At 47.0% G+C, this 20,509-nt stretch overlaps 1 protein-coding gene across 1 annotated transcript in view; it reads left to right on the top strand.

Moving 5' to 3' along the window:
* Positions 1-16,412, top strand: part of Pla1a (phospholipase A1 member A) — a 34,690-nt gene extending 18,278 nt beyond the window's left edge. Inside the window, exons 4-11 of the mRNA XM_005344982.3 lie at positions 203-311; positions 999-1,100; positions 3,039-3,128; positions 5,688-5,855; positions 8,242-8,331; positions 12,545-12,653; positions 15,319-15,483; positions 16,016-16,412. Of these exons, the coding sequence (XP_005345039.1) occupies positions 203-311; positions 999-1,100; positions 3,039-3,128; positions 5,688-5,855; positions 8,242-8,331; positions 12,545-12,653; positions 15,319-15,483; positions 16,016-16,100 (918 nt within the window). The 3' untranslated portion in view covers positions 16,101-16,412. The remainder of the gene's footprint in view (positions 1-202; positions 312-998; positions 1,101-3,038; positions 3,129-5,687; positions 5,856-8,241; positions 8,332-12,544; positions 12,654-15,318; positions 15,484-16,015) is intronic.
* The last annotated feature ends 4,097 nt before the right edge of the window (positions 16,413-20,509 follow it).

Raw genomic sequence — 20,509 nt, 5'->3', positions numbered from 1 at the left:
AGAGAGAGAGAGAGAGAGAGAGAGAGAGAGAGAGAGAGAGAGAGAGAGAGAGAGGAAAAAGAAAAGGACCAGCGATTGATGGATGAGAGGTCTTTCCGTGTTCTGAAGCGTGTGGGTAGAAACCAAGGCCTTTGGTTTCTGGAGCCTCAGGAAAGTCACTGAAGCCCAAGTGGAACCCACTGTCGCCCATTGTCCATTCCAGGAGCTGGGTGTGTCAGAGTCCTCAGTCCACATCATTGGTGTCAGTCTTGGGGCTCACGTTGGAGGCATGGTGGGACATTTCTACAAAGGCCAGTTGGGACGGATCACAGGTGAAAAATTTTCTCCTCTACCTCTTCTTTCGGTGAATACAGAGAGAGATCACTTCAGAGACACCCGTGAAGGGAGCAGAGGGGATGCTGAGCTCACATCCTTATGCTGCTAAAATGGATCTATTGTTTGCATAAAATGGTGTCACTGTTTCATGATCTCCAGTGTCACTATAAGGGCACATGCATTTATTTCCAAACCGTAGTGCACACACTTATAAAATGGGTTGTAATAAGCCGTAATTGGGATTTGGTATGGAAATCTCCCCAAGACAGTGTTTACCTGCAAAGACAGAGGGGTTTATAATTCAGTTGTCAGTCTCAGTCAGTAAGGATGGTAAATACCCTACCTTCTTAGTTCTTCAATTGGACATCTCTGAATCATGACTCATAGAATGCTCCAGAAAGGCCCTATGGGATGAAACCAGTAGGCACTGGTTTTGCCAAATTGATGATATTGTTATGTTCATTTTAGAGCCAGAAAACTGGGCCACAACAGCAAACAGACAATGGAGTGTGTGGGGTTTCCTGGCTAAAACGATCCTGGAATGCGTCTTCCCCCCCCTTGGTTCTGGTTGGATGATTCTATGAGCTGCATTAGAGGGACTGTTGGGGAAGGCAAAGTGTAGGTCCATGGTGTTTCTCGGCGTTGAGAGGAAAAAGGGTCCTAATAGCAGTCTGTGTTTATAGGTCTAGATCCTGCAGGACCAGAATACACCAGAGCCAGCCTGGAGGAACGCTTGGATGCTGGAGATGCCCGCTTTGTGGAAGCCATTCATACAGACACTGACTGTGAGCTGGGTGATGTGCCTGGGATGAGGGGAAGCACACGGGACGGGGCTAGGATGCTTGCCTCTAGTGGCGTGGTCCTGGCCGGAGAGCCCTGTTCCTGGCAGAGTTTCTGTTTAATAGTGAGGAATGTATCAGGATGACTTTGAAGGGCTCCTCCAGCTCCAAGATCATTCTTTGGCTGCCATTGTCATTGTCATTGTGACCATGGCGATAAGTAGTTTTATTTTAAGCTCTGAGTGGGCAGGAGGACTCTCACTCACAGACTAAAATTGTTTGTTTAGTAATCTCACCGATTCAGCACCAAAACCCTGTGCCAATGGGGCATTGCTGTCTGCATGACAGATGGGAAAATCATGCTGCTTTTTTAGGTTGTCTGTGACTGGTCCCTGAAGACGGAGTGGGGGCATTCCACTCCCCAGACTCAGAGGCAGGTCAGGATTTCCCTTTTCCCCAGAGGACAAGCCTAGTCCGAAGTCAAGAGAGAGAATCCCCCTTCCCGTAGTTACACACCAGGGAAGTTCACCTCCACTCAGTCCAACTTGTCTTTCTGACCACCTGGGAAAGGAGGGAGACAATCACCCTCATTTCTACCAGAAATCGGATGTTCCCTAGGATATACCCTGTGCTCGGTACTATTGCAATGAACAAGAAAAACAATGTTAGTTCTTGGCCAAAAGGGTTGACAGTTTAAGGGAGAGAAATGTCTGCATTTCATCCCTTTTGCTCAAAAGACTTATAGCATCCAAAGCACACAGGCATAAAGAAGCCCATGCAGTGATATTGTGCAATCCCTGTTCCTACCTTCACTGCACAGATACACACCAAGAGCCTACAAGCCTGGCTTTGTTGGGTTAACTTATCTTGCTCATCACTAAGGTAAGGTCCTTTGCTTAAGGGAAGTCAAATTCATGGAGACAGAAAACACAATGATGGTTGACAGAGAATGGGGGGAGGAGAAATGAGGAGTTGGCCCTTAATATAAAATTTCGGTTTGGGACAGTGATGTTTAAGCAATATAAAAGTAGACAATCAGTAAATGCATGCAGTTGTCTACTTAAAAATTAAGATGGAACATTTTTGCTATCTGTGTGTTATCATGATTAACAATAAACCCATTGTTTTCACATAAAAACAATTTAAAAAATAAAGTAGAACTCTTCCATCCCCAAGCTTACTAAATATGTTTCATGTTAGATCCAGAGTTCCCTGGCTTAGGCCTCTCTGGCCTTTTGAACTTGGAATCTTTTCTGTATGGGATTAAAAATAAGAATTCTGCTTATTCAATCAATATTTACTGAGCTAGGTAGCCAGTCCCGAGAATCAACAATGAACAAGGATATGAAGTTAGGCATCTGTTCATTTATTCGTCCAATAACTATTTATTAGCCACTCACTGTGAACCAGGTATTGTGGTAGGTACCAAGGACTCAGAAGAAAGACAGCAATAAGAGCACAAGGGACAGGAAAATACCTGAAGGCTTCATTTGAGGAAACAGACCAGATTACAGACTGTTCTTATCACATGCGTGTGGTCATTACATGTATGTAAGGAAGGGTGTTGACGGAGGGTAACTGCAGAGCGACTGCTTCAACAGGATGAGCAACATCTGTGCAGCAGGCAAGGCTCAGAGGAGGATGAATCAGCCTGGGGAAGAGCGAGGAGAAGAGGGACGAAGTAAGGCCTGGATGTGGACTGTGGCTTGACTAGTTCTAGAAACAGAAAAGAGAACCATGTGGTTAAATGTGATGTTTGTTGATTTTATCGGGCAAACGTGGGTATCCTATAAACTGGCTCCAGTGTGCTTCCTCTCGGCATTGTTTGCCTTGTGGCGTTGCACAACCCATTGGGGTGAGGAGGACACTGACTCCCAGCTGCCCTGATGCGGACCAGGAAAGTATGTCTGAAGCATGAGACTAACAGGGTTCCGCCCCTTTCAGATTTGGGTATCCGGATTCCTGTGGGACACGTGGACTACTTCGTCAATGGAGGTCAAGACCAGCCTGGATGTCCCACGTTTTTTCACGCAGGTCAGCAAGCCAGGGAGAATTAGTATTTACATGCTCCACAAGCTGAAATTCACCATGGTTCACCCTGATCAGCCAAGGGTGGGCCACATGGGGTCTTTCTGATGATGCTCTCTATGTTCTACAGTGTGGGCCACATGGGGTCTTTCTGATGATGCCCTCTGTGTTCTACAGTGTGGGCCACATGGGGTCTTTCTGATGATGTCCTTATATTCTACAGTGTCTTGCAATTTATTAGTTATCTTTGGAGCCCATTAATTCTGGAGAGTTGTCTCTAAGACTGGAAGCTGACCTCATGTTTGTGTGTCATTCCATTTTATGTTACACTCTGCCATGATCCAACATCGATCAGGCCAATAACACCTATTCCTTCCCAAGATGTGATCTGTGGCAAGGCCCATAGACGCTGCACCCTCTCTAGAATGGAGCTGTGGCACAAGCAAGACGTCGGATCAGAGCTTCATGATGAAGACTCACTTTGCCCAACACCGTACAGTTCTCTTTTTTCTTTTCTTGTCGTTCTTCTTACCTTGTCTTTTCTCTCCTCTTCTTTCCTCTCCTCTCCTCTTCCCTTCTTTCTTTTCTTGTTTGTCTGTTTTGAGACAGGGTCTCTTTTCGTAGTCCCTAATATCCTGGAACTCACTCTGTAGACCAAGCTGGCTTGGAACTCACACAGGTCCAGCTGCCTCTGCCTCCCGAGCGGTGGAATTAAAGGTATACACTGCTATACCCAGCCTCCAAAATTGTCTTAAAGATAATTGTTTAAAACATATTGTCACCTAAATATATTCTTTTGGAATTCTCTTTTTGAAAATATTTAGCATGTGTTTTAAATTATAAGTATATTTAAATAACAAATATATCTAATATCTATTTTAAATAATACCAAATCTATCAAAAGCTAAGCAACGAAGATTGTTCAGCCTTACATTTTTCTTAAGATTAAAATCGATATATTGGCATTTTGTTCGGAAATATTAAATGTTGATTTCTGTATGTTTGTAGTAGTCTCTTATTTCACCAAATTCTTAATATTTTAAGGATTCTTTTGTTTGGTTTTGAGGTAATATCTCATGCTATAGCCCAAGCTGATTTCAAACTCCCAGCTGCCCTCCTGCCTCAGCCTTCTGCACCATCATACCTGGCTTCACTTTAAGGATTCTTTTAACAGTTTTTTTTTTATCAAATAAATATTTCTTTGTGCCATATTTACTGATTTTTCAAAAACTTGCCTCTTAGAAAACTTTATAACACTTAAGCGCTACTGATTAGGAAGCGGTTTGGTTTCAATGATTTTAGAAGCTCTTAGTGGCATTTTAATTTATTTATGATGCAGTTTGAGAAGGGGCTAGTTAGCCTGTCTCAGTTCCCTGGTGATGCTACAAGGAGCTTGGCAGTAAAAAACACCCAAACCATAGGAGAAAGGAGTGTGAACACAGCTCATTCTTAATTGTCAGTCCAAAAGAGAATCCTGTGGTGCAGGGGGAGCCAAATGACCCTAAGATCCTGTAGCTGTGGATTACTCCTTACCTTTTAGCTCCAGACTTATGTGGACTGCAGCATGATTGCGTGTGTATGCGTGTTGCATACACAAGAGTGGTTGCAACTTTTAAATCGTAAATAACCAAGACTGGGGATCTGGTTCAGTGGTTAAAAGCACTGGCTGCTCTTCCAAAAGATCCAGGTTCAATTCCCAGCACCCTCATGGCAGCTCACAACTGTCTGTAACTCCAAGATCTGATACCCTCACACAGAGATGCATGCAGGCAAAACACATAAAATAAAGAAACATCAATGCACATAAAATAAAGAAAAATAGAAGAATAGTAAATAACCACAATAAAATCAAGTTGGGGTAACTGGGTTACTTGGTAAGTTCTTTGGATCAGTTTCTGGGCCAGGTGAGTTACAGCACATATACTTCAAAAGGCTAACCATGAATGGCTACTGACTCTAGGCCAGGGGTTCTCAACACGTAGGTTGCAGACCCCTTGGGAGTTGAACAACCCTTTCACAGGGCTCATTTAATACCATCAGAAATATCAGATGTTTACATTATCATTCAAAACTATGGTTATGAAGTAAGCAACAAAAATAATTTTATGGATGGGGTCATCGCATCATAAGGAACTGTATTAAAGGGTCACAGCGTGAGGAAGACTGAGTACCACTACTCTCAATTATCTCTTTGCTGGGTAGGAAAACTGTTTTAGGAGTGTTGATGAGGAAGGTAGGCAGGCAGAGAGGCAACTGTCTAAGCTGTAGGAGTGGTACCCCCAGCTCTGTGTGCTCTCATTTTTCCAGAGAGTTTGCCTAATCATGTAAGAATCAATCTCACATCAAGCAATTGTCTTGGCAGGCTATGTTTCTCAGGAAAGTTAAAAGTGAAAGAGAGATCGAGGTAACCACGTCCATTAATGTCTCTAAAGTGTGGCTCAGGACGCAGCCCATCTATTCATAGGCCTCTGTGCTCTAAAATCCAGTAGCGGTATAGTAAATGGCGGGGAGGGAGTTTCCGCTGGTCTGGGCTGAAACTTCGTTGTGGTTGCTGTCTCCTCTCAGGTTACAGTTACCTGATCTGCGATCACATGAGGGCCGTGCATCTCTACATCAGTGCTCTGGAGAACACCTGCCCCCTGATGGCCTTTCCCTGTGCCAGCTACAAGGCCTTCCTGGCTGGAGACTGTCTGGATTGCTTTAACCCATTCCTGCTCTCCTGTCCGAGGATTGGTAAGATCTCATCCCCTTGGCTTCCCTTGGCGATGTAGGGGAGTTCAAGGACTATCCATTCGCCGCCTCTTTTGGTTTTAAATAGTTTAAATAAAAAACTATTATTTTTTTCTAGCATTTTATATATGAGTGCCGTATGGACATTGTCATTTCTTCTTCTGCCTGCTCCAATGACTCCTGCTCTCCCTCCTTCTGAAGTTCAAGACCTCTGGTTCTATAATCACACACATACACTCACATACACACACACACACACACACACACACACACACACAAGTCCATTAGTGCTACTCTTATGGACATGTGCTTAGGCCTGACTACTTGTGTTGTAGGAAGCCACTTACTCGTTCCCAGCTGCCCAGACCACGAAATAATCACACAGAAACTGTACTAATAAAATCACTTCTTGGCCTATTAGCTCTAGCTAATATTGGCTAGCTCTTAAATCTTAATTTAACCCATTTCTATTAATCTGTGTATTGCCGTGTGACTGTGGTTTACCGGCAAGTTTCCGTCTGGTATCTGTCCCTGGCAGGGCTACATGGCTTGACTTTGCCTTCTTTCTCCCAGTATTCAGTTCAGTCTATCCCACGTAGCTGAATTCTACCCTATCACAGGCCAAAACAGCTTTAGCATGTTGACAGGAGCTGTTACTGTGCATGCCCTGTTTAGACAACCACATTGTCAGAACACCTCTGACCTAAGGCTAAGAGTCTGTCCATCTGGGAAAAGAACTAACCACGAAGTGCTCAGCCTGCTCTCACCTGAAGCATGGCAATTTTTGTTTGTTGTCCCCATACCCTTTTAAGTGATCCCTGATGTCATGTTGCTCTGTGTGTGTGTCTGGTATGGATTCCCAGAGCTGCACACAGGTCATCTTTAGAAGTGGGAGATTATGGTGGCCACAGGACATCTGGGAAAGGCGCAGTGACTAATTGCTGGGCAGCTCAAGTGTGTTTCTGTATGATCCAGACCAGACTAGGGGAAAGACACTAAGGAAGCTGAGGAATGAGGCCTCTACCCACTCCGGTGGAGACCACTGTACCTCATACCCTAGGGGGTAAAACTCTAGGGAAAACATTGCTCTTTCCTGTTTCCACAGTTTTCCACTCCCTACCATCGCTGGCTACCACTCAGGACACAGCAACTTGTCACTGCTCATACGGTGACATGGTAGTAGCTTGGAAAATTGTGAAAGGCAGACAGTGATGTGGGATTTCCCTCTGTATGCTGTGAATATGTTTTATTACCATTGGCCAATAAAGAAGCTGCTTTGGCCTATAGCAGGGCAGAATATAGCAAGACAGGAAACCCAAGCAGAGATAGAGGAAGAAGGAAGGTGAAGTCAGGGAGATGCCATGTAGCTGCTGAAGGAGAAAGATGCTGGAACCATACCAGTAGGCCACAGCCTCATAGAGTTAATAGAAATGGGTTAATTTAAGGTATAAGAGCTAGCTAGAAAGACACCTAAGCCGTTGGTCAAACAGTGTTGTAATTAACACAGTTTTGTGTGATTATTCAGGTATGGGTGACCAGGAAACGAACGAGCAGTCTCCACTTACAAGATAGTGTGCAGTAACAACACACACCAGCATTGTTTCCTCCCCCACAGACAAATGTCTGGCCTCCCTTCTGAGGTGATGGGCCGAGTGGTTTAACAGCTACTTCCCACTGTCCATTTCTCTCTGTTCTCCCTCACACTGAACCTCAGAGATGCTGGCCACACACCCTTCCGAGTGTATTATCCAAGGTTCTTCACCCTGCAGGTCTTTGTCCTAGTTTGATCTCATTCCTGAGCATGCTCTATCCAGCTGTCATCTTCCAGTCTTTGGAGCAACAGGATCCAGGTGCCGTTAAAGCAGCTATGATATGAATTAGTTTTCAAGTTAGACACAAAACATTGTGTTTCTTACAATTACCTGCCAAGAATGAGTCAAATGAGGGCAATGAGATGGCACAGCAGCCAGACTCTTTCCATCAAACCTGAAAACCTGAATCCCACCCCGAGGATCCACATGGCGGAATGAGAGAATTGGCTACCTAACCTACCATAGCTGTTCCCTGACCTTCACGTGTGTGTCGTAGCATGCTAGTGTCCCCTGACTCCCCCGACACCCGCACAGACAAATAAATAATTTTAAAAGAAAATAAATGAATATATAGAACAACCCGGAGAATGCACTCTCTGTTGACGTTCGTGTTTACACCCCATTGGACTTTGTTTGGCTCTTGGGGCTCATCACACAGTGTGAGACAGAACACGGGAGACAGAACACATGTGCAGTCGAGTATCTGCAGAACATGGGGAGCATGAGCCTGCCTGGAGACTGTGAGTCCAGGAAATGGCCTTCTCACAGCTATGCCATCTTTGCTTCTTTATTTCCAGGACTGGTGGAACAAGGTGGTGTCAAGATCGAGCCGCTCCCCAAGGAAGTGAGAGTGTATCTCCTGACTACATCCACGGCCCCATACTGTGGTGAGCAGGGAGAGAAAATGAATACTTGTGCTAGAGGGAGGTTGGGGATGTCCAGGCTTCCCACGTGGGTTGCGCGTAGCCCAGCGTAGGAGTCCAGATGGGAAGTGATGGGTTTGGGCAGAGATAGCCTGGGAGGTAGTCTCCGGCAGAACCAGAACTGTGAGAATGGATCCAAGCAATGCCACAATGGTTCAAGAGCACCTCTTTGACTGCGTTTTCTCTCTCCTTCCTCTCCCCACTGAAATATGTGCCCAACTGGTTATGATAGCGCACACTTTTAATCCTGGCACCCAGAATGCAGAAACAGGAGGATCTCTGAGTGTGAGGCCAGTCTGGTCTACACAGTGAGTTCAAGGACAGCCAGGGCTATGCAGAGAAAGCTTGTCTCAAAATGAGAGAAAGTAAGGAAGGGAGGGCGAGATGAAAGGAGGGAGGGAGGGAGGAAAGAGGGAGGGAAGAAGGAAAGAAGGAAGAAGAGAGGAAGCAAGGAAGAAAGGAAGGAAGGAAGGAAGGAAGAAACAAAGGAAGATCTTTGCTCCTTTCCTAGGGGTACCCTGACTCTGGGATACCCGACTCGTGCCATCCTCTGTACATCTTTCCCCCTCCTGGTGCCCACACTACACACCTCTCACTCCAGAGAGCCTCCTGGGTCAGAACCCCTGAGGATTCATGACCTCTGCCCCCTTCTCCTTCATAGACACAATCTAGCTGATCACAGATACTGCTTGCTGCTTTCCTTTGAAGTGAAGATGCCAATGATTACAAAAGGTGCAAACTTAAAATAAAAGTTAGTCTTGGAATCAATGAAATACATAGACACTAAGCCAGGGCTCTTCTTGTGCCATTTGTTGCTTCACAGGGGTGACTACATTTCCCGGTTTGTGCTCATTGTCTTGGGGCCCTCCTGCCTGCTCCACGGTGTGTACGGGACAAAAATATGCTAATTTGGATGATAAATGATATAGTCACCTTAATTTGAGCTGATTTTCTCATTAGCTTGCGCTGCATTGTTGGAGAGACCTGTGTGACGACAGCCTTCCGTTTACCAGAAAGGCCCAATGTCATGGGATTTGCAGCTCAAAGCTCAGACTCTGTGGCCACACAGGCCTGGACTTGAATCACAGCTTCTCTGCTTTCCAGTTGAGTAACTAGGAGCGAGTTACTTCACCTTTCTGAAACCCAATATCCTGCTCTGGAAAATGGGAACAATCACAGGACCCACACGCAAGAGTCAACTGTGAGAGTAAACTAGGGTGGAGGAAGTCAGTGCCAGTGACTCAGAGCCAGGCACCTCATCCTTCCCTTCCCTTAGGCAGGAAATCTGAGACCTAGATGATGACGTTTTGAGCTCCACAGATATAGCTATGTCTGAGGAGCATAGTGGTCTCCGTCAGGTTTCCATGACAGGAGGGTCTGAGAGGCAGTACCTGAGACACACAGCCCGGTGAGGAAACCAGGAAAGCCATGTCACCTCACGCCACCACCCTCGGTTCCTTGTTCCTCCTTCTTGTCACTCTCCTGGCAGCAGTGCCATCAGAGGCCAACAGGAAGGCTGTGGTGTGTAGTGGCAGAGGCAGTGCTTCTGAGACCAGATGACCTGGCTTCTCATTCCGGTCAGGGCAAGTTGGCAGCAACGTGAACAGGCTCCTCTGTCTGTGTAGCTAAGAATACACTGGGTAGGGAAGCCGGGGGAATCTTGGGGGTTCTGGGCATCTTAAAGGTCCCCGCTGAGGCCATCACAGACCCTGTACATTTCTGGTTTCGTGTTGTTGCAAATCCCCAGCAGCATAGTCCTAGCTGTTCAAACACCACAGAGGGACGCAGGTAGGGAACCAGCCAGTGTGGACGCCTGCTTGCTCCCAAACTCTGAACCTTTCTAAGGACAGATGCAGGGTACCACCCTTGCTCCAGGCCAAGCAAGTCTGCACCGCTTAACTAGGCTTCAGTGGGGCCACGGGCCAGCTCCAGCTCGCCAGACACTCTCGGGCCATCACGGCACTGGGCTCCCACACTCAGCCTGCGTCTGCTTCAGCAGTGCTCTTCAGAATGGTTGCCACTCCTTCCCTCTTGATTTCTGCTGGGCATGTGCCCAGCAAGGGCTGATCTTCTACCCAATCATGGTTTTAAAAACAGTATTAGTTTTCCCTTGTGGAACAGCTTTTCGGTCAGTTGCATCTTTACCGTTGGCATGTAAGGCAACGGAGGGACAAAGAGCTTCCGCGTTTAGACAAGATGTCACGGGTTGCCAGCATCAGGGCCTGGTCTTAGGTTTCTACCCTCTGACCACCCACTCAGGGCTCCGGGTGCCGCTCTCTGAGTCATCTTCCTGTACCAGTTCCTATTCACCCAACAACAGTCCAGGCCCCCCTTGGGTTTCTAGGGCACTGCGGCGAAGAGAGAAACAGAACCGAAAGAAAACGTCTTGGCAAACATAGAAAGAGATGGCATACACTTCATGTTAAATTCGACCCCCTGAAGAAGTTTCCATAAGTCAGCTAACTTCTACACCACAAATATCCCGCCCTATTCAGAAACCTTAGCCATTCCACAGCAATTCACACAGAACTGACAGAAGTCGTGTGACATTGAATGTTCTTCTCTTAGGAGGGGACAATATCGCAGGGTTTTGTCTCATGAGTTCTTAGTATGTTGGCATTTGTCAATGAGTCTGTTCCTAAGCTCGCTGGGCTCAGATGGATACCACGGCTTCTCTAACTTAAGCCTCGGTAGCTGCATCCATTGGCTCTTTCCCCAACGGTCAGATGAGAGAGCACAGGTCGGGAAGGGTGAAGGATTACATCTCTAAATATCTTCCCATCATGGAAGGAGCCAGGGCAACCGATGGAGACCAAAGTGACTGCAAAATGCTCCCAGGTGCCCCTTAATAAAGAGAGAGAATGTGTCGGTGACATTGCAGTCCGTCCTTACCCTCCCCTCCTTATCAGACAGTCAGCAGGTCCTTATTATTTCTCGTCACCATGAGTCAAGATGCTCACCTAGTCTATGTTGGTGATACCCGCTTTGAGAGCTCTCGCACCTATACTGCTCAAGAGAGGGTCAAAGTAACACCATCAACACTGTGCGTGGGGGGGGGCACTATGTTTTGTTAAATGAGTTGTTTATTTAGCATATGTCCTTGTCTGCTCTATTATAACAAAATATCCACGCCTGGGAGATTTACGGAGAACAGAAATCTACTTTCTCAGCCTTCTGGAGACCAGGAAGACCAAGGTCAAGATGTTGATATTTGCTGTCTGAGGACTGTTTTCTTTGCTTCCAGGATGGAATCTTGCTGCTGTCACTGAGTCTTTACTTAATAGAGTGTAGAAGGGCCAAAAGGTCCCTAGATAAGTACTTCCCTCCCTTTTGTGGGGTACTGATCTATTCAGGAAGGCTCTGGGGCTCTCATTGAACCTGATTGGCTAACAGCACACCAGAAAGATCTGGGGATCTGCCTGTCCCACCCCTACCAACCCCGTAGCAGTGGGGTTTCTGGCAACTGCTGCCACACCCCGCCTTTTGCATGGTTGTTGGGGTTCCAAATATAGGTCCTCATGCTTTCACAACACTTGACCGTCTCCCCAGGGATGACGTTTAAATGTGACTTTGGGGGTGCCGACATTCAAACAATAGCAGTATATGAAGATTTCTCTTGGATAGTCTCAAGATTCCATTACTGCCATCAAGATGGGCTAGCAGGTAAATGTGACTCTTGACAAGCTTCCTGACTAAGTTATTCCCTGAAGCCCAGATGGAGGACGGGAGAACCAGTTTATTGCAAGTTGTGTTCTAATTTCCATAGGCACCACATGGCGCATACACACACACTAATAAGTAAATTGAAATGCAATTTTATAAACATTACGTCACTGCAATAAGGTTAGCAAACAGGGAGGCGTGAACCACTCTTGCCCTCTTGCATGACAAGCAATAATTAGAAACTAACACTTCCTACATGTCCCCTAGGCGAGAACACTGTCCCGAGGCCTTTGCCTACACTGATTCACCCCGACCTCACTCCGGCCTGTGGGATAACTACTTAACTCTTTAGGAACTTTGCCTTTGAGGAAGCTGAGGATCCGTGATAACTAGTAACCCGTGCCTCCCACAATGCCTTGGAGCTAGAGAATCCCAGCCATGCCCTGCTCTGTGGGTCTTTTCCCTCTGGCAGCTGTGCTGTCTGCCAAGCCTTTGCTGTGCTTTGCTTTCCTAGTGCATCACAGTCTCGTGGAGTTTCATTTGAAGGAGAAGAGAAAAAAGGACACCAGCATCGAGGTCACCTTTCTTAGCATCGGTACTACTTCCTCAGTCAAGATCACCATGTACGTGAGTGTCCCATACGGCTAAACCCCTCTTTTCTGTGTATTTACACCCAAGCCAGGCACAGTGTGATGGCTAAAGGCTGGGCCTAGCCCACCAAGCCGGGGACAGTGGCCACCATAGATCTACTCACAGATACAAGCTGTGGGTTTGGGACTGGCACTCCCTCCCCCACAAGCACAGTGTATTTCAGATGCTAAGAAACAAAGCTAGTGGACAAAGGTGATGAGAAAGCAGTAATCCAGCTCTGCGCAGGAAACGGTAGGATCCAGGCGGAACTGTTTTAGGGATAGCAACAGGAAGGACAGGTCAGCCACAATCCCTAGAAGGGGTCACCGGAATCTGAAGAGCCTCTCCATGGAAGGAGCAGCAGGTCTGGGTCAGTTGCCTGAATGGAACCTAAAGCCAGTTAAGTATGGGGTTAGAGTCCGCAGGGGTGGTTGCAGTGAATGGAACCAGATCCGATCATTTCCGTTCCTCTGAGGGGCAGATTTGGGTCCCGGCAGGTGGTGGGACCAGACTTGGATCCAGAGAATAAAGAATGACAAATTCGGGACGCTACAAGCCTGGCAGGGGATGGGAAGTCGGTAACAAGGGTCTGTCTACGTTTCTTTAAAAAGCAACTGGGTAAAGTTACTCAAAAGCCAGCAGCAAGCTGTCTATCATATATCACTGGTTCTGTCAGCGTCCAATCAGAAAAGCAGAGCTGACGCAGAGGAGACCTCCAAAAAGGATGTGACAGAGGAAACTAATCACAACTGCACTGGGAAAGCTGAGGGAGATGAGAGGCAGGGGAGTCAGGAGAGAGGTGACCACAGTAGGTGGCAACTTGGCAAAGCCAGAGGACTGCCTCCCACGGAGCCTGATCACAGAGGAGGCTGCTGGGCAGGAGCTGGAGCTCCGCAGTCCTAAGGGTCGCCCTTCCACAAGTCCTGCCCAACCCAGAGGCCCTCAGAGGCCTATGCCCTCCTCCCAGGGTCAGCCCTTGTCAGAATCTGCTGGAGCAAGTAACTGCAGACAAAGGTTTGCAGAGTGAACTCAACGCAAATGGGGAAACGATCCACGAACACACCTTTAAACATTCCCTGGTCCCCTGTACTGAAGCTCTGAGAGCACAGACAGCACCCAAGTGGGTTTGAGGGACAAAGGATTTGCAGCAGTGAGCTGGACAGTGGCTTAGTGAGAACCTGACATGCAGGTGTGCCTGGAAGAGAAAGCCAAGGCATGGGGTCTTAGACAAGAGAAGGCTGGAGAGACAAATCAGGTTGGAAGGACAAATCAGAGATGGGGGTTTCTGTCCCAAGAGGAGCTTGGGGAGCCCTAGAGCACACAGGAGAGTGACCGATGTCAGCTCTGGGTGGGGAAACATTCTCGGGTGTCCTGCTGAACTGTGCTATGAGAGAAGACAAGTTCCACCAGGAAGAGATAATTTCTCCTGAGCTCCCAGACATCCAGTCACCAGGCCGAGTTCTGTCTGCAAACACTGCCCTTCGGGCCACACGGCCACATGAATCTGCAGGTACTCGCAGCAGCTTGTGAATTGTGGTGAGACCAGACAGCCGAGAACTTTCCACTGTATCTCTTCAAAGCTGCTTCCAGAATGGCTTTCCTCTGTCTAGGCAGTTGGTAGATCAGTGGATACTAGCCGGATTGTGGCACAGACTCGCTGGGTCTTCAGGAGAGACTTAAAAAACTGCTTGCTCCCACGGGTCACTGGAGAGCCTCTGGGCACACCACAGCTGAGCCTCTGAGCAGTGCTCAGTGGACCTCACTAGTGCTCAGCCTTTACTCCCGAAGGAAGCTGCCTGTCTCTTGAAGAAAGACACTTTTTAAAAGAAATTAAAATATCAGAAATAAGAAAGATGCCTGCCGGGAAGAAGTGTGTTCTTTCCCTACTTTCTATTGTTTTGTAAAGCCCCAAGATTTCCTTTCAGTTGGAGAATTTACCCAGACCAAGCCACCCACACGAAGCATCTTTCCTATTCCTTATCATTTATAAGGCCTTGGATATGAGCAGTTTCTTAAAGGGAGCCACCCTGCTTTTCTCTGACATATTTTAAAACACTTCTGATCAGGGCAGCTTTTCTACAAAATGAGGAAACTAATTGTAGCTAATTCTGGATGAGAAGAAACACAAAGAAAACACCGTCACTCTGAAAACAGAAAGAAAAAGGAAACTGGCCTGGCCTGTATCACCTGCTGCGATACAGAGAAGCAACTGTACCTTGTTCTACTCACTCCTTCTCAGAGTCCCCACTGCCTCCGAGGTCAGGAGGAAGAACACAGTTCACTGACCAGGCCTCAGGCGACCAGCTTTTCCCACACCACAACCCAAGGAAGCATCTCTCTTTGAGAAGGGGGCTGTCTCAGGAGTCTTGAACCCGAGTGACCTCAATGGACAGCAAAGGGACCACGTATGAAGTCCCTTAAATAAAAATTTATCGACTTTCCAACAATTAAAAAGTAACAAGTATTTCCTGGGTTGTGTCCAAAATTGTTAGTCTGTGGGCAGAGGGGCCAGTGAGGGCTACACAAAATGTCTTCTTCTTCAAGGAGCCAGTGCCCCTGCATGACAGCCACCCAGGTTTACCAGCAGGGTCCCTTGGATCGAAGGGGAAGTAAAGTTCAGGGGTTCAGTGCCTCATCCTCTTCCCCTTTTCCTTCCAGACCCAGAGAGCAACTTGAAGGGAGAGGAGTCCTTGCCCACCCTGACCCGCAGTGCCAGATAAACCAAGTGAAACTCAAGCTCCAAGTTCCCAGCCGGGTTTGGAAAAAAGACAGGACTGCTGTCGTAGGAACTTTCTGCACTGCCCCCTTGCCGGTCAATGACAGGTGAGTCACAGAGCCCCACCCCCAGGCATTCCCACAGCCGCACCGAGTACAGTTCTGGACACTAAGGGTGTTGTTTGATGAAGCTCAGCCTCGCGTTAGTGATAGCCGTCTTAGAAGAGGGATTGACTAATCCTGAATCTTCTGTAGGGTCACATTGAGTTGAGAGTTCTAGGGAGGAATCTTTAATTCTCCTCCCTACTTTAATACATGAAACTTTCACATCTGCTTTATGCAATTGGTTTCAGTTAGGATTTTATCAGAACATTTATCACGGTGCATTTCTCCTCCTTCGGCCCCTACTTCAAATGTGTCATTGGCGATACTCTTCCTTGTGGGGTCTGGAATCTAAGAGCAGGCGTTTCCATGATTAGCTTTCCCACCTTATGATTAGCATCCAGAGGACAGGAATAGTCTTTATTGTAGGTAGGTGTAGACTTCTTTCACTAGACATGGGGGACAGGAAAAGCCATGCAACTTCTAGCTCTTTCTCCTGGTAACCAAGGACCTGCCTTCTGTTGCTCTTCACATACAGCAAGAAGACAGTCTGCATATCTGAGCCAGTGAGTCTGCAAGCAAGCACGCCTGTTTTTCAGGACCTGAAAATAGCCTGTGCATAGCCCAAACCTACGCAGGAGGCAGTGGCCTGGAGTTTTAGAGGGCAGTGTGGTAAGAGCTATGCTTGTGGGCACCTTATTCCACTCCTATCCTACCAAGGGGGAAGGCCAAGTTGGTGGTGGTTTCCCCGTAAGCAGTTGCTATGGAGGGGACAGATGACTCATCTTCCAGAACTTGATCTCCATCCACGGCTTACTCGGCTTTTCATAGACACCATTTCAGCCTCCCTGTTACTACACAACTGCAATTGTCTCACATCCTTAGGTATTTATACTTAGGATTCAATGGGAAACATACGCAGAGAAATGTTTTAAATAAACTATATGGAATATCTGAATCATTTTGGTTATTTTGTTGAAATGTAATTCTACTACTGCTATTACAACTGTTATTTACAGGGCCATGGAGATGACTCATTCATGTGAATGCATACTCACACACACACCACACACTCACACCACACACACTCACGTGGGCACTCACACCACATACACACTCACACACCACACACTCACACACACACCACACGCTCACACCACACACACTCACGTGTGCACTCACACCACATACACACTCACACACCACACAATTCTCACACACACCCACACACCACACACACTCCACACACACACAACCTACACTCACACACACTCACACACTCATACACACACCACATACACAGCACACACACAACCCACACTCATACTAACACACACTCACACACTCCACACACACACTACACACTCACACACTCATACACACAGCACACACACCACATACACAGCACACACACAACCTACACTCATACTAACACACACTCACACACTCCACGTACACACCACATACACACACTACACACACCACATACACACTACACATACACACACTACACACACCACATACACACTCACACATACACATCACACACACTTGCACACACTGAGTATTTAAGCAAGTAAATGCTTTTAAAAATGAAAAAGTGACACGCAGAGGATCTGCAGTTCACCTTGGGAGGAAACGTTCATTTTGTAATGGACAGCAGATCACAGGGACTGATCACCTGCCAAACTCCTAGGGGGAAGCAAGGGTTGCTGTAGCAGTTGGACACAATACTTAGCCAGAGATGGAGAAAAACAACTGAACATCTAGGCTCCGGGTACATCACAGAAGAGGGGCAGAAAGAATGTACGAGTGGGAGGGAGGGGATGAGTGTTGTGTGACCATTTCCTCTGAATTGAAAGTTTCCCTCTAAGGAGGAGGAAAGAGGCTTGGGGACTCAGGAAGGAAACACGCGCCACAAGTCCTGGAAAGAAGAAACTCAGGAGACCCACAAGACCCCTCCTCACAATCACATAGCGAGGAAAGGCATCCACGAAGAAGAGACTATGACCCGGCGAGCTGCCTGCAAGTTCAGAGAGCCCCAGGGATGCAGCTTTTGAGCATCTTCCCCCAGGCTGGGCTAAGCTTGTTGGGGATGCAACTGCCTTTGAGCATGAACACACTCATGATCCTATAAGGAAGCCCTAGTGCACTCATTGGTTAGTCAAGTTAGATTTCTGTGGAGTTGTTACTATGGTCAGCTACTGGCTTCTGATCTGGGTGAGGAGATGCATGTATGGCTCCTTCCAGGATATCCCGTGACACCAACACTCCCCTTATGGCCTGTAATATAGAGGCCTTTTGAAGAAAGATGTCCCAACCATACTAGTATGAAATATTCCTCTTACATCATCTTCTGTGACAACATTTATTAATATTACTTGTCCAAGGCAGCTTATAAAAGACAGCTTTTAAGTTGGGACTCACAGTGGCAGAGGGTCAGTCCACTGTCATAACTGGAAGCCCAGCAGCAGGAGGACAGACATGGCACTGGAGCAGTAACTCAGAGCTTACTTTTTATCTGCCAGGAGGAGGCAGTGAGAGCTAACATCGAATGAAGTAGCCTTCTGAAACCTCAAAGGCTACCCCACAGTGGCACACTTCCTCCCACAAGGCCACACCTCCTAATCCTTCCCAAACACTTCCACCGGCTGGGGACCAAGCACTCAAATATATAAGCCTACAGGGGCTAGTCTCCTTCAAATCACATTGCTATATTGATTTTTGTCACATTATGGAAATGACTTCTAAAGTCATCTTCTCTTTAATTCTATTTGACAAGGCCATCCTTAGCAGCCTTGGGCAGAGTAGAAAATGAATTTTGTCAGTAACCATACTAAACTTGAGAATGGAAACTTTCCAATTAAAAGAATCATGGGCCAGGCATGGTGACAGTCATCTTTTACCACCAAACTTAGGAGACCGAGGAAGGTGGAGCTTTGTGAGCTCCAGGCCATACAGGGACACACAATAGGAGCTTGTCCCAGAAATAAAGCAAAATAACATTCAACAGCTGCCAGGATGGATAAAACCTTCTAGAAAATCCTGCCTGAAAGACACAAATTTATTGTTTAAGCTCTTATTTTTTGATATCTGTTACATAACATATAAAGAAATACAGATTTGATACCCAAGAGTGTTTCCCTTTTAAAAAGGGAAATCTACAGTCCAAGAGGAAGGAGATGGCAGTTATCAAATTCTCAGCTCTGTAATGGTTTCTCCCAGGTGACTGAGGTTTGGAGGATGAGAGAGCCCTTGGGGAACCTCATCTTCCAAGAAACCTATATAAGCCGCTCAGCAAAAATCAGATGGTAGCCTCAAACTGGGTAAGTTGAAGAGAATTTAACAGTATTTTAGCTAGGCTGGTGGCCCATATCCCTGAAACCTAAGCACTCAGGAGGTAAATGCAAGAAGAGTGAGATCTTAGGGTCATCCTCAGCTGTGAGGGGCCAACCTGCCTGGGCTACTTGGGACACTCTCAAACAGACTAATAAAAAAAAAAGAAGAAGACCGTTTACAGTAATCATCTGGGTGAAATCCCAAGGAACCGTCAGTTTTCTGTGGCTAGCGGAGTAGGAGCTGCTTCGACCCTGAAGATTCAAAGAGAGGCTGGAGGCTGTGGACCTGCTCTCAGGAGCAGAGGGAAGAGGCAGCCACACAGCCCCTCCACCTCACTCTTCTTCCTCCTGCTCATGACCCTGAGGGACCCCAGCAGAAGCAGCAGGAGGAAGTCATCAACTTGGCTCATAGAGGTCCAGGCCATACAGCAGGGCACAGAAGGACGGAATGCTTAGGAACAAACAGACTGCATTCACCTTCATTACTTTCCTTCCTAGATAAGTCTCTTTAAAGAAAAAAAAAAAAAACTCAAAGAAATGTGCTTAGAAGGAAACTGCTGACTTTTGGTTCACCCTGTAACCAAGGCAGGAAGAATGATGTAAACCGTAGGGTGTGCGTTCATCATCTGGACCCCGGTCATACAGGGTGCGGAAGCCATGGCTTCAGCCTTCCTGATGTAAACCATAGGGTGGGTGTGCTTTCGTCATCTGGACCAGGCCACACAGGGTGCAGGAGCCATGTGACAGTGCAAATCACTGGACAAGTGACACAATGTCCACCCGTGAGCTTCATTCTCTAGCTGCCACCGCCCATAGGAAAAGGTCATGGGAAGAACCCATGTATTCTTCAGTAAGCAGGCATGCACTTTTGCTCCTTTTTAGAGCCCCCAAGCCACCTTTTCCTTTACGCCCTCTTGTAACACCCAGCATCTCATGAATTTTCCCGGAGGTGACCTCAGCTGGCTTGGGTTTTATCAAGCTGAGCTTCCTGGGATTATAACTGGAAAGGGTTGGATATCCTGGGGGACACTATTTACCCATACTTCTTCCTTAGTTTTCCCTTATGCCTGCTGCTCTTTTTCCAAGTATGGATAACTCATATTATACTTCTGTGATAAAATTCTATATATCATATGCTGCTGCTGCTACTCTGGCTAAGCTTTGCTCTGTCTCTGGGGAACAGCCTGTGTTCCTTCACTAACACCGTCTTGTATTAAAGCATCGTTAATGTACCCACGTGGTATTGTGCATCCCATCAGAAACGTTAGATCATTGCCTTAAAAGGGAAACTAGTTTCACTTATCAGAGACTAATCCTAGAAATAAATACAACGAGAACATAGCAATGTTTGAAATTCCCAGCAGATGCTGTGGCCTGCTGGCCCCTGAGGTGCGGGCCCTCTTTTTCCCTAACAGAAAACAAACATTAGCAACTTATGAGAAAAGTTTTCAAAACTCATCTGCAGGGCTAGCAAGATGGCTTGGTGGGGAAAGGTGCTCGATCCCAAGCCTAATGTCCTGAGTTCAAACCCAGGACCCATACTGTGGAAGGGAAGATCTGACTCCAGGTTTTCCTCTGACCTCCACACATGTGCTGTGATGTTCTCTCTCTCTCTCTCTCTCTCTCTCTCTCTCTCTCTCTCTCTCTCTCTCTCACACACACACACACACACACACACGCACACTCCACACGTG

This window comes from Microtus ochrogaster, chromosome 2 (genome assembly GCF_000317375.1).
Source record: "Microtus ochrogaster isolate Prairie Vole_2 chromosome 2, MicOch1.0, whole genome shotgun sequence".
Classification (NCBI taxonomy): domain Eukaryota; kingdom Metazoa; phylum Chordata; class Mammalia; order Rodentia; family Cricetidae; genus Microtus; species Microtus ochrogaster.
This window is presented reverse-complemented; position numbering and strand designations above follow the sequence as displayed.